Source organism: Mustelus asterias, chromosome 12 (genome assembly GCF_964213995.1).
Source record: "Mustelus asterias chromosome 12, sMusAst1.hap1.1, whole genome shotgun sequence".
Lineage (NCBI taxonomy): Eukaryota > Metazoa > Chordata > Chondrichthyes > Carcharhiniformes > Triakidae > Mustelus > Mustelus asterias.
Window position 1 is genome coordinate 80,003,343 of NC_135812.1, and position 13,278 is coordinate 80,016,620.

The 13,278-nt window shown below is 44.4% G+C and overlaps 1 protein-coding gene across 9 annotated transcripts in view; it reads left to right on the forward strand.

Moving 5' to 3' along the window:
* The window catches only part of LOC144501616 (neuronal-specific septin-3-like), a 305,860-nt gene that overhangs the window by 247,193 nt on the left and 45,389 nt on the right, over positions 1-13,278 (forward strand). For all 9 annotated transcript variants that reach the window (XM_078225492.1, XM_078225497.1, XM_078225498.1 and 6 more), the window contains 3 exons: positions 4,694-4,819; positions 9,592-9,673; positions 10,686-10,823. In XM_078225492.1, the coding sequence (XP_078081618.1) occupies positions 4,694-4,819; positions 9,592-9,673; positions 10,686-10,823 (346 nt within the window). The remainder of the gene's footprint in view (positions 1-4,693; positions 4,820-9,591; positions 9,674-10,685; positions 10,824-13,278) is intronic.

The following is a 13,278-nucleotide window of genomic DNA, read 5'->3' on the forward strand; positions in this document are numbered from 1 at the left end:
TCCCTCCCTTGTCCATCAGACACAGATCAAGCAATGAAATCTCTCGGGTGGTGGGGAGAGGAAAGAGTTAGAGATGAAATTAGAAGTTCAGGAATAAGTCCACACAATAGTAAAACCTGGGGAGTGTAGGAAATAGGAGCAGGAGTAGTCCATTTAGCCCCTTGAGCCTGCTCCACCATTCCCATAGATCATGGCTGATCTTCTACCTCAACACTATTTTCCCACACTATCCCCAGATCCCTTAATGTCTTTAACATGTAGAAATCTATCAATCTCTGTCACGAACAAAAAGACTGGCCTCTCTAGCCTTTTGGGGTAGAGAATTTCAAAGATTCTTCATTCTCTGAGTGAAGAAATTCTTCCTTATTTCTCAATGGCCTACCTCTCATTTCCTCTGTCCATTGGTTCTTGAGCCTCCAACCAGGGGAAATATCTTCTGGTATCTACTATGTCGAGCCCTCTATGAATTTCCAATACTTCAGTGAGATCGGCTCTCATTCTTCCAAACATTAGAGTCTCCTCAGTCTTGCCATCCCAGGGATCAGTCTGGTGAATCTTTGTTGCACTCTATGGCAAGAGTATCCTTCCTTGGAAAAGGAGACTAAAACTATATGGAGTACTCTTGGTGCAGTCTCACCAAGGCTCTATTATAACTGCAGCATGACTAAAGGCTAACTTATTGCTTGCTTTCCTAACTGCTGTACCCGCATGTTGGCATTCAGTGACTTGTGAGCAAGGACACCCAGGTCCCTTTAGACATCAACACTTCCCAATCTCTCCCCATTTAAGAAATATTCTACATTTCTCTTTTTTCTTACAAAAGTAAATAACCTTGCATTTTTCCACCTGCATCCTCTTCACAACTCATTCCCATCTACTTTGTGTCATTGGCAAAGTGGGAAATATTACATTTGCTCCCCACATCCCAATCATTGACATAGAATGTGAATGCCATAGATCCCTGCAGTGCAGAAAGAGGCCAAATGGCCTCATCGTATCTGCACTGACTCTCCAAAAGACCATCTTGCCCACGCCCACACCCATGTCCTATCCCGTAACTCCACAGATTTACCATGGCTAATTCACCTAATTATCTTTGAACACCAAGGCACAATTTAGCATGGCAAACCCACTTAATACAGTAAGAAGTTTAACAACACCAGGTTAAAGTCCAACAGGTTTATTTGGTAGCAAACGCCACTAGCTTTCGGAGCGCTGCTCCTTCGTCAGGTGAGTGGGAGATCTCACCTGACGAAGAGGACTCACCTGACAAAGGAGCAGCGCTCCGAAAGCTAGTGGCGTTTGCTACCAAATAAACCTGTTGGACTTTAACCTGGTGGTGTTAGACTCCTTACTGTGTTTACCCCAGTCCAACGCCGGCATCTCCACATCAAACCCACTTAATCCACACTTCTTTGACTGTGGGAGGAAACTGGAGCACCAGGGGGAAACCCACACAGACACGGAGTAAGACAGTCATCCAAGACGGATTGAACCCAGACCCCTAGCTGTGAGGCACCAGTGCTAACCACTGTGCCACTGGGGCCTAGGCACTGATCCTCGTGATACCCCACTGGTCACATCCTGCCAAACTAGCAATGATCCACTCATTCTTACACTCTGTCATCTGTCCAATAACCAATTCTTAATCTATGCCAGAATGTTACCCACCTTCCAGAGCACTGATCCCATGTGCTCCAGTTTTGCCGAATAGCCTGCTGCATGGGATCTTATTGAATGCCTTCTGAAAATTTAAATACACCACGTCCATTGGCTCCTCCATAACTATTCTGCTGGATACATCCTCAAAAATCTGCAACAGTTTGTAAAACATGATTCCCATTTCCTAAACCCATGTTTACTTTGCCCAAACCTGCCAGTATTTTTGAAGTGTCCAGTTATCACATCCTTTATCATAGATACAAATGGTTTCTCTATTATTGATGTCAGGCTAACAGTTCTTTTGTTCCCTGTTTCTCTCTCCCTTCTTCCATTAGTAGTGGGGTTAAATTTGCTACCTTCTCAATCGGCAAGAACCGTTCCAGAATGAATAGAATTTTGGAAATGACCACCTATAAATCCCTGCAGTGCAGAAAGAGGCCATTTGGCCCATCAAGCCTGCACCGACAACAATCCCATCCAGCCCTATCCCCCATAATCCACGTATTTACCTTGCTAATCTCCCTGAAACTAAGGGGCAATTTAGTGTGGCCAATCCCCCTAACTTGCACGTCTTTTAGACTGGGAGGAAACCGCAGCACCCGGAGGAAACCCACGCAGACACGGGGAGAAAGTGCAGACTCCACACAGACAGTGACCTAACCACTGTGCCGCCCTTAATTAAAATAATTAAACATTTCATGCTATTGCATGAAGAATGAACAAAAAAGAACCAGTGTTTATACAGAGCTTTTCATGGCCTCGACATTTGAAAATGCCTCGAGAACAATGAAATACATTTCTTTGAAGTCACTGCTGTAATGTAGGAGGTGTGATCGCCAGCCTGCACATACTGATGTTCCACCAGCAGTACTGAAATGGATGACAGATTAATTTGTTTTTTAGTGATGTTATTATAAGGATAAATGTCGGATAAGTACTGAGGGAACTCTACTATTTGAATAAAGCCAAAGGATCTCCTGCATTCATCTAAGAGGACGAGCATTTAATATCACATTTGAAAATTGACGCCTCTGATATGCAGCATTACCTCAATACTGCAGTAATATAGTCACCTAGGTTGGCTGATGACTGACAAGCTACATTCACACCACACAAAAGCAAAGCAATGTTCTCCAATGAGAGAGAATCTAACCATTGCCCTTTGAAGTAACTGGCATGACCATCACTGAATCCCCTAGTATCAACATCCTGGGGTTTACCATTGACCAGAAACTTAACTGAACTGACCATATAAATACTGTGACTACGAGAGAAGGTCAGAGGTTGGGAATTCTGCAATGAGTCACACACTTCCTGACTTTCCAAAGCCTGTTCACCATCTACAAGGCCCAAGTCAGGAATGTGATGGAACACTCTCCACTTGCCTGGATGAATGCCACTCCTACAATGCTCAGGGAGTTTGATACCATCCAGGATCAAGCCTCCTGCTTAATTGGTACCACATCCACTACCTTCAACATTCACTCCCTCCACTACTGATGCACCATGGCAGCAATGTGTACCATCTACAAAATGCGCTGTCGCAACTAATCAAGGTTCATTCAAAAGGAATTCCAAACGCGTGACCTTTACCATCACGAAGGACAAGGGCAGCAGACACATGGGAACACCACCACCTGAAAGTTCCCTCCCAAGCCACACAGCATCTTGACTTGGAACTATATCACCATTCCTTCATTATCGCTAAGTCAAAATGCTAGAACTCCTCAACAGCACTGTGGGCGTACCAAAAGAATATGGACTGTAGTAGTTTCTACACGTAATGGACTGCAGCGATTCAAGAAGGCAACTCACCAACACTTTTTCTCGTGGGAAATTGGGGATAAATAATAAATGCTGGTCTAGCCAGCGATGCTCAAATCCCATGAAATAATTTTTTTAAAAATACACAAGTCTCCACGGTGGAACTTAAACCAATGACTTTGAACTCTCCGGCAATAGTACTCGTTGAGCTAAGGCAGGCAGTACATTATATGTGCAAAGAACCAGGATAGGTGGGAATGTGTGAATGGACTGGTTTTCTGGGGTATTTGAAGGTCCAGGGTTACAGGAAATAAAAAATAAAGATGCCAAGCTTTTTCTCAGAAGACTTAAGTGAGAAAAATAATAACACTCTTGATAGATTAACATTGTCAGTGGATGAAATGAGATTAAGGCAACATACTGAATGTTGGAATCTGAAACAAAAACAGAAAATCTGGAGAAACTCAGCAGGTCTGACAGCGTATGTGAAGAGAGAATAGAGCCAATGTTTAAGTTCATAGAATAGAACCCCTACAGTGCAGAGGGAGACCATTTGGCCCATCGAGTCTGCACCAACCACAATCCCACCCAGGCCCTATCCACGTAACCCCACATATTCATTCTGCTAATCCCCTGACACTAGGGTCAATTTAGCACGGCCAATCCACCTACCCCACACATCTTTGGACTGTGGGAGGAAACCGGAGTACCCGGAGGAAACCCACGCAGACAGGGAGAGAATGTGCAAACTCACAGACAGTGACCCGAGGCCGGAATTGAATCCGGGTCCCTGGCATTGTGAGGCAGCAGTGCGAACCACTGCGTCGCCGTGCCGCCCAGACTGACGAAAGGTCATCCAGACTCGCAACGTTGGCTCTGTTCTCTCTCCACAGATGTTGTCAGATCTGCTGAGTTTCTCCAGCAATTCTGTTTTTGTTGTGATGAAATGAGATTGATACTTGTGCCCTTTTTCTCTCAATAATTATGTTTTTATGTACTTGGCCTGGCCAGCATGTCAGTTAAAAACAATTTAATGTGTCATTAAACGTGACTAAACCTTTATCATCTTGCTTGCAGTTGAATTATTTGTGTGCTTCTCAGAGACATGTAGTTGTTTTAAAACAATGCTATGTCAATCGATTTGAATTTTAGTTTGAGCTCATGGCCAAAGCAGATTACCTACGTTGTAATATTCATTCGAGATGCTGGTTCCCTGTGTAGGTTTGTGGATGTGGCCTGTAATGTAAAGTGTTTCTTGCACCTACAGGTCAGAGTGGTTTGGGGAAATCCACACTAATAAACACCCTGTTCAAATCCAAGGTTAGCCGTAAGTCTGTTGAAGGATCTGAGGAACGAATTCCCCAAACGGTTGAAATGAAATCAATCAGCCATGGTGAGTTGGAACTGATTTGTGCATTTATTCATCCAATGCTGCTGTTGCAACTCTTTTGTCTAATGAAAGTTTTTGATGACTGACTGTATTCTGGCACTCTGTGCTGTCTCTGCTGGCGATTGCTCATGACGAGATCAGAAGGGGTTGGGAAAGAAATGTAATTCCCACGATTGGGAGGAGGACTGTGTTGCGTAAGACTTCACACTGCTGCTTCAACTAGGGCATTTTGTGCAAAAGAGTTTTAGAAAAATAAATGTGAATAATGACACTACCGAGATTCTGGGACATTGAGGGCTTACACCCTACCCAATCTATTCAAACACACAAATGTGTCTTTAATTGCATGGATAAATGAACCCTTTGCACACTGCATTAATAATAAAGCGATTCACATCACAGGATACTAATATAAAACTGATCCTCTGGTTGTATTTAGTTTTTTTCCACTTTATGGTGAATTTGATTGAGACCACTCACTACATTAATCTGTCCCGCCTTGCATCAGATGTATTATGAAAGGTATAGATAGGGTGAACAGTGGGAAGCTTTTTCCCAGGTCGGAGGTGACGATCACGAGGGGTCACGGGCTCAAGGTGAGAGGGGCGAAGTATAACTCAGATATCAGAGGGATGTTTTTTTACACAGAGGGTGGTGGGGGCCTGGAATGCACTGCCAAGTAGGGTGGTGGAGGCAGGCATGCTGACATCGTTTAAGACTTACCTGGATAGTCACATGAGCAGCCTGGGTATGGAGCGATACAAACGATTGGTCTAGTTGGACCAAGGAGCGGCACAGGCTTGGAGGGCTGAAGGGCCTGTTTCCTGTGCTGTACTGTTCTTTGTTCTATATCTAAAGTGCCTAGTGCGTGAGGAAATTGAAAAGAACCTTGGCTGGTTATTAGCTTAAGTTTTCCGATCAAAACGTGGTTTGAACAATCAAGACAATTTGCAGCATGATAAATGAAAAGGAAAAAACCTTTTCCCAAAGCGAGGCACAAACTTGCCTGTCCTGTGTTTATAGCCACTTCTGAAACATCTCTGTGCTCAGGCTGGTGCACATTAAACATCCGTGATCTTTGCTCCCAGCCTGCAGTGAGCTTTCCCCACCTGGACTACACTCCTCCACTGAAATGTGCGTTGCAGACCTTGGAAATGTTGTGAATCCAACTGCTGCTAAGGAGAGGGGAGGGCAACTTTTAGTCAGAGAGATTGTTCCCCATCCATAAGCATCAAATGCACATCCAAACAACAACAACTTGCATTTATATAGCCCCATTAACATAGTAAAACATCCCTAAGTGCTTCAAAGGAGCGTTGGCAAACAAATTTTAACACCAAGCCACATATGAGATATTAAACTCTCTGCTCCTGAAGCAGTCCATGTCCAAGTGCAGCAAGACCTGGACAATATCCAGCTTGGGCTGACAAGTGGCAAGTAACATTTGCGCCACACAAGTGCCAGGCAATGACCATCTTCAACAAGAGAGGATTTAACCATTGTCTCTTGACATCCAATGGCATTACCATTGATGTGTCCTCCATTATCAACATCCTGGGGGTTACCATTGACCAGAAACTGAACTGGACTAGCCATATAAATACACTGGCTGCAAGAGCAGGTCAGAGGCGAGAAATCCTGTTGAGTAACCCACCTCATGACCCCCTCAAAGTCTGCCCACTGTCTACAAACCACAAGTCAAGAGTGTGTTGGACCCATGATTCCTGCCATCTTAAAAGGACAAGACCAGCAGATAACTTGGAAACACCACCACCTTGAGGTTCCCCTCCAAGTTGCTCATCATCCTGACCTGGAAATGTGTCAGCATTCCTTCACTGTCACTGGATCAAAACCTTGGAACGCCCTCCCAACAGCATTGTGGGTGTACCTATGCCACATGGACTGCAGCTGTTCAAGAAGGTAACTCAAAGCGAGGCACATCACCTTCCCATGGCAATTAGGGATGGTATTAAATGCTGGTCTAGCCAGCAATGTCCGCATCCCAAAAATTGGAGTAGATGACCAAAGGTTTGGTCGAAAAGGCATACTTTAAAGAATAACACTAAAGATAAAGAGGCAGAGAGATTTAGGGTGGAACAACTGCACATACAGCCACAAAATTGTGTGTGTTCAAAGTCACTATTAGTGGAGTGCAGAGATCTTGGAGGATCACTCGCATTATCCAACCCCCCACCCCACCCACCTGCCCGGCTCGTTGTCTCTCTGCTGGAGGTTTTTTGGCGAGGAAATCAGAGCCTATATTGAGCGAGTTGTCTCTTTTTCTGTTAAGATGCACTTGGGTTTCAACAGAACTTGAGCTGGGCCCCAGTCTCCATGGCAACCAACCCCAGCCAGAACCTGTCGGAGAGCACATGCTCCATGTCACTTTGATTTAAAAGAAAATTTAAAACATAAGAAGGACGTGGAGGCTTTGGAGAGAGTACAGAGGAGGATTACCAGGATGTTGCCTGGTATGGAGGGGCTTAGTTATGAGGAGAGATTGGGTAAACTGGGGTTGTTCTCCCTGGAAAGACGGAGGATGAGGGGAGACTTAATAGAGGTGTATAAAATTATGAAAGGCATAGATAGGGTGAACGGTGGGAAGCTTTTCCCCAGGTCGGTGGTGACGTTCACGAGGGGTCATAGGTTCAAGGTGAAGGGGGGGAGGTTTAACACAGATATCAGAAGGACATATTTTACACAGAGGGTGGTGGGGGCCTGGAATGTGCTGCCAGGCAAGGTGGTGGAGGCGGACACACTGGGAACGTTTAAGACTTATCTAGATAGCCACATGAACGGAGTGGGAATGGAGGGATACAAAAGAACGGTCTAGTTTGGACCAGGGAGCGGCACGGACTTGGAGGGCCGAAGGGCCTGTTCCTGTGCTGTATTGTTCTTTGTTCATAAGATGGTTTTATGATGCCTAGTGATTATAACAGCGGAGGTGATGAATAAATGTGACTTGGAATGGGTTATACACGCAGCAGAGTTTTGGTGTAGGAAGATAGATGACCAATCAGGAGCCCATTAGAACAGTCAAGTTTCAAGATAATGAACACATGGATGAAGGTTTCAGCAGTGGATGAGCTGAGGTAGGGTCAGGTGATGTTGGAGAGGTGGAAATGAATGGTCTTAGTGATGGAACAGATATGTGGTTTAACATAGTTTCCATGGAGAGACATGGAATTTGTGGTGGGACTGAAGACGATGGATTTTGTCATCCCGATAATTAGTTGCAGGAAATTTCTGCTCATTGAGTACTAGCTGTTGAACCAGCAATCTGACCATTTTGGGAAGGCAGAGGGGTCGAGAGAGATGGTGGTCAGGTAGAGCCTGGTGTTGTCAGTGTACTTAAGGAACATATTCATGTATTCAAATGATATCACCGTGGGATAACATGTAGATGAGAAAGAGGAGTGGGGTGAAGGGATACCATGGGTAACAGCACAGGAGCAAAAGGGAAGCCATTGCAGGTGATTCTGTGGCTACTACCTAATAGGTAAAATTGGAATGAGGCAATTGCAGTCTCAGCCAGCTGGACAACAGGAGAGACGTGGGGAAAATGATGGTGGGACGAACCATGTCCAAGGCTGCAGACAGGCCAAGAAGGGTAAAGAGGAACATGGTCACAGGTCACAATCACATGGGATATTGCTGGTAACTTAAAACCATTTCAGCACTGTGGGTTGAATGGAGGGATTCATCCTTTTAGTCAGAGGCTATGCTTGTGCTTCAACTTGTAACTCTTCTCTGAAGATACTCAGACCTGGCCCAGATCCCAGTCCAACAATCTCTAGTAATTCCCTGTAAGGTGGCCCAGTTGTTTAACTGGAAGCTTTAGATCATTTCTAGCCAATGCTGCCATGTGACTAGGTGGTCTGAAACAATTGTGTGTTTGTTTAATAAAGTCAAGTTAAAGTTTATTTATTAGTCACAAGTAGGCTTACATTAACACTGCAATGAAGTCAGTGAAAATCTGCTAGTTGCCACATTCTGGCACCTGTTCAGGTACACAGAGAGAATTTTAGCATGGCCAATGCACCTAACCAGTACGTCTTTCAGACTGTGGGAGGAAACCGGAGCACCCGGAGGAAACCCAAGCCAACTCCACACAGACAGTGACCCGAGCCAGGAATCGAACACGGGTCCCTGACGCTGTGAGGTAGCAGTGCTAACCACTGTGCCACCGAATAATTAGATAGGACATGCTGTGGTTTCTTTATAAATGATACATTTGTCTAAGAATTTGAGGAATAAGCACTTTGCTTATTGGAGACAGCTGAAAGTGCAGTAAGGTCCTTAAAAAAAAAAACCTGAAAATAATAATGCAATTTTATTTTCATTTTGTTCCTGATCGAGTCGGTCATAATTCAAGACACAATATCAGCAAAATTCCTCGGGATTATAAACTCGTAGTGCCTGATGGCCTAAGGTGCGTTGTGATGATTTTCCAGTTTCTTGAGTTGGATCTTTTGAAGTGAGGTTGCCTTTAAACCTTTTGGATCTCCTGCACTCTCGGGAATTCTGTGATCTGTTTTCCGAGTGCTGTGCAGTGTTCATTATCATTCCCTTGCTGACTCAGTTTGCGGAACAATAACCGACCTGATATTTGTTGGGGAATTTGTTGTACATTTTGAGGTATGGCTGAAGAAAATAAATGGCGGAAGCTGCTGTCTAGTTCTGTCTGGGGCAGAACGTTCACTTTGAAAAAGAAATGCTCCAGTCTTCAGTCGATTTGACCTGATTTATCCAGTACCATTCTTCATTTGTTGCAGATGTGGAGGAAAAGGGGGTCCGCATGAAACTAACAGTAATTGATACCCCAGGATTTGGTGATCAGATAAACAATGAGAATTGGTGAGTACCGGTCCCCCTCACGTTAAACTGGACCATTCCTTGTATCAGCCAAACCAACATAACTATTATCCCATCAACATCAATGCCAAGTTAGGTGCTCTGTTTATTTTAGGAAAATAAAAATTTGTTCACTAGCTTGTATTTCATCAAGTAGCACTGAACACAGAGCAATGGTAAGTAAGTAACACCTGATTGAAGTGCACTGAACCATTATTCAGGCAGACTGTACCTGGATGAGCACTTGGCATAACATTCAAGGCCAAGGGCCAAGTGCTGGTAAATGGGATTAGGTGGGAGGTCAGGTGTTTCACACGTGTTGGTGCAGACTCGATGTGCCAAAGGCTCTCATCTGCACCATATGATTCCATGATTCAGACTTCAGTTTAATACCATATTTTTGGATGAGAATTCTTCACCCAAACTATGCTCTCAGAATGAGCAAAGCCCCACCAAGTCCAGAAGCAATTGCTGTTTCTGTTTTCTCTGACATGTTGCACCACTCCTTCACTGCTTTATTTCGACAAATTCCCACCAATTTTGCTTGCAGACATATCTTGATGGAAGTAGCAACACCCCATCAGGAAATTTTAATATGGAGCAAGCTCGTTGTAAACTCGAAAACACACAACTGAAAAGCTGATTGTGCCACCTTGATGGGTTAATATTTTGATCTCATGTTGGCCAGCCGTAATACCTCCAGTGGAAGGCTATTGATTTTGATTTTGGCCTTCAATCTGAAAGATGGTTGGCCATCGTTTAAAGAAATGAAAGCGTAAAAATGTTCACAGTTGACAACTTGACATTCCTCCTGATGGGAAAAATAGAATTACGGCCATAAAGTAACCACTTCAAAGAACATGACCCTTTTGGAAGTTCAGGGTAAATGTGAACTTTTGTTTTTAATTTTGCACTCTAAATCATCAAGTTTAATAGTTGCTTTGATGAGTCTGCTGTAGTTATAGTTCTGCTTGGTCAGTTTAATTACATGTTCTATTTCCAATTTTCCATTTAGCTGGCAGCCAATCACAGAATTTATTAATGATCAGTATGAAACGTATCTGAAAGAAGAACTCACTGTCAATAGAAAGAAGCGAATCCAGGACACTCGAGTGCATTGCTGTATATACTTCATTGCTCCGACTGGACACTCGTATGTACCTTTTGGTTCCCTGCCCATTGTATTGATCACTGATCGCAAACTTTGTTTTTGATTTAATATACTATTGTCACATGTATTAGTTTACAGTGAAAAGTATTGTTTCTTACGCGCTATACAGACAAAGCATACCGTACCTAGAGAAGGGAAGGAGAGGGTGCAGAATGTAGTGTTACAGTCACAGCTAGGGTACAGAGAAAGATCAACTTAATATAAGGTAGGTCCATTCAAAAGGCTGATGGCAGCAGGGAAGGAGCTGCTCTTGAGTTGGTTGGTACACGACCTCAGATTTTTGTATCTCTTTCCCAATGGAAGAAGGTGGAAGAGAATATGTCCGGGGTGTGTGGGGTCCTTGATTATGCTGGTTGCTTTTCCGAGGCAGTGGGAAGTGTAGACAGAAATGTTGTCCCTGACACATTTACCATGGCTGCTGAAGTTAACTGCTTGCCCTTGTTCTACTTGCATACTGATAGTGAACACATCAATGATTGTCACAGCCTTGCGATGCATCCTATAACTCTGTCAGCTGAAGGATGTAGTCACAATCAGAAAATAAGGAGCTTCCACCTTGGGGCTGGCACCGTAAACACCAGGTTAAAGTCCAACAGGTTTATTTGGTAGCACGAGCTTTCGGAGCGCTGTCCCTTCATCAAGTGAGTCTTTAACCTGGTGTTGTGAGACTTCTTACTATGCCTACCCCAGTCCAACACCAGCATCTCCACATCATGACCTCGGAGTTCATTATTCTAGCTCACATAAACGAGTTTCGGAAGAGCTCAACAAGTCCACGCAATGCTACACTGTGCAGCCAAAATTACTCTTTTATTTCCAAGAAGTAAAGCAGTGATTTTTAACTCACAGGAATACAGTGCGTGAATAGCGAACTCTAGATGAGCAGTGAGCGAGAAGTTCTTGGTTCCTGTTCATATTACCGAACTCCGCTAATCCACCTAACCTACAAATCTTTGGACACTAGGGGGAAACTTATTATGCTCAATCCACCTAACCTGCACATCTGTGGACTGTGGGAGGAAACCGGAGCACCCGGAGGAAACCCATGCAGATGGGGACAACGTGCAAATTCCACACAGACAGACACCCAAGGCCGGAATTGACCCTGGCATAGTGAGGCAGCAGTGCTAACCATTGTGCCACCGTGCCACTCATAACTCAATACGTCAACACTACCCATTAAAGACAACGTTCTCATTTTGTTTCCCTTTCCGAACCTGGCTGTTATCTTGTTATCTGGCTGTGCTGTCCCTGTCCCTGCTTTCTATATCAGAGGTCGACTATGGGGTGGCAATTAAACATGTTACAGCCCCTCTGAGCAGTGAATCCTGAAACTACCCCTTGCTGCTCCAAATCAGTATGCCATTTTAACAATGTGCCAACTGTGGCTCATGGGTAACACACACGTCTGAGTTGGGAGGTACTGGGATCAATCCCTGCTCCACAGACTTGAATACAGAAATCTAGGTTGATACTGCTGAATACTGAGGGAGTGTTGCACCTTTGGAGGTGCCAACTTTCCAATGTGCTGTTAAACTAGGACGCCCCTACTCCCGAGGTGGGCATAAAACATCCATGGCATTAAAGAACCAAGAACATTACAGCACAGGAACAGGCCCTTTGGCCCTCCAACCCTGCACCGACCATGCTGCCCAACTTAACTAAAACCCCCTACCCTTCCGGGGACCATATCCCTCTATTCCCATCCTATTCGTGTACTTGTCAAGACGCCCATTAAAAGTCACTACCGTATCCGCTTCCACTATCTCCCCCGGCAACGGGTTCCAGGCACCCACCACCCTCTGTGTAAAAAATCTGCCTCGTACATCTCCTTTAAACCTTGCCTCTCACACCTTAAACCTGTGTCCCCTAGTAATTGACTCTTCCACCCTGAGAAAAAGCTTCTGACTATCCACTTTGTCCATGCCTCTCATAATCTTGTCGACTTCTCTTCAAAGAAAAGAAAGGGGCTCTTCTCCAGTGTCCACATCATCTGGTCATTATCACAGGATCATTTGCGGGAAATCACTGTGCTAATTGGCCGCCATGTTTCCTACAACAATGACTACCTTTCAAAGGTACTTCATTAGGTGTAAAGCACTTTGAGATATTCTGAGTTGTACAAATACCCAATCCAACATACTGAAGTTCCCTTGGAAGTGGTTGAGTCTTCCACTTTGTAAACTCGTTCTCATCCATGTCACTAATACTTGACTAATTCCATGGAGATTTTAAAGTTTGGTTATCTGTCACAAATAGGTGTACATTAACACTGCAATAAAGTTATTGTAAAAATCTCCGAGCCGTCACACTCCAGCACTTGTTCGGTCACTGACAGAGAATTTAGCATGATCAATGCACCTAACCAGCACGTCTTTCAGACTGTGGGCGGAAACTGGAGCACCCGGAGGAAACCCACGCAGACACGGGGAGAACG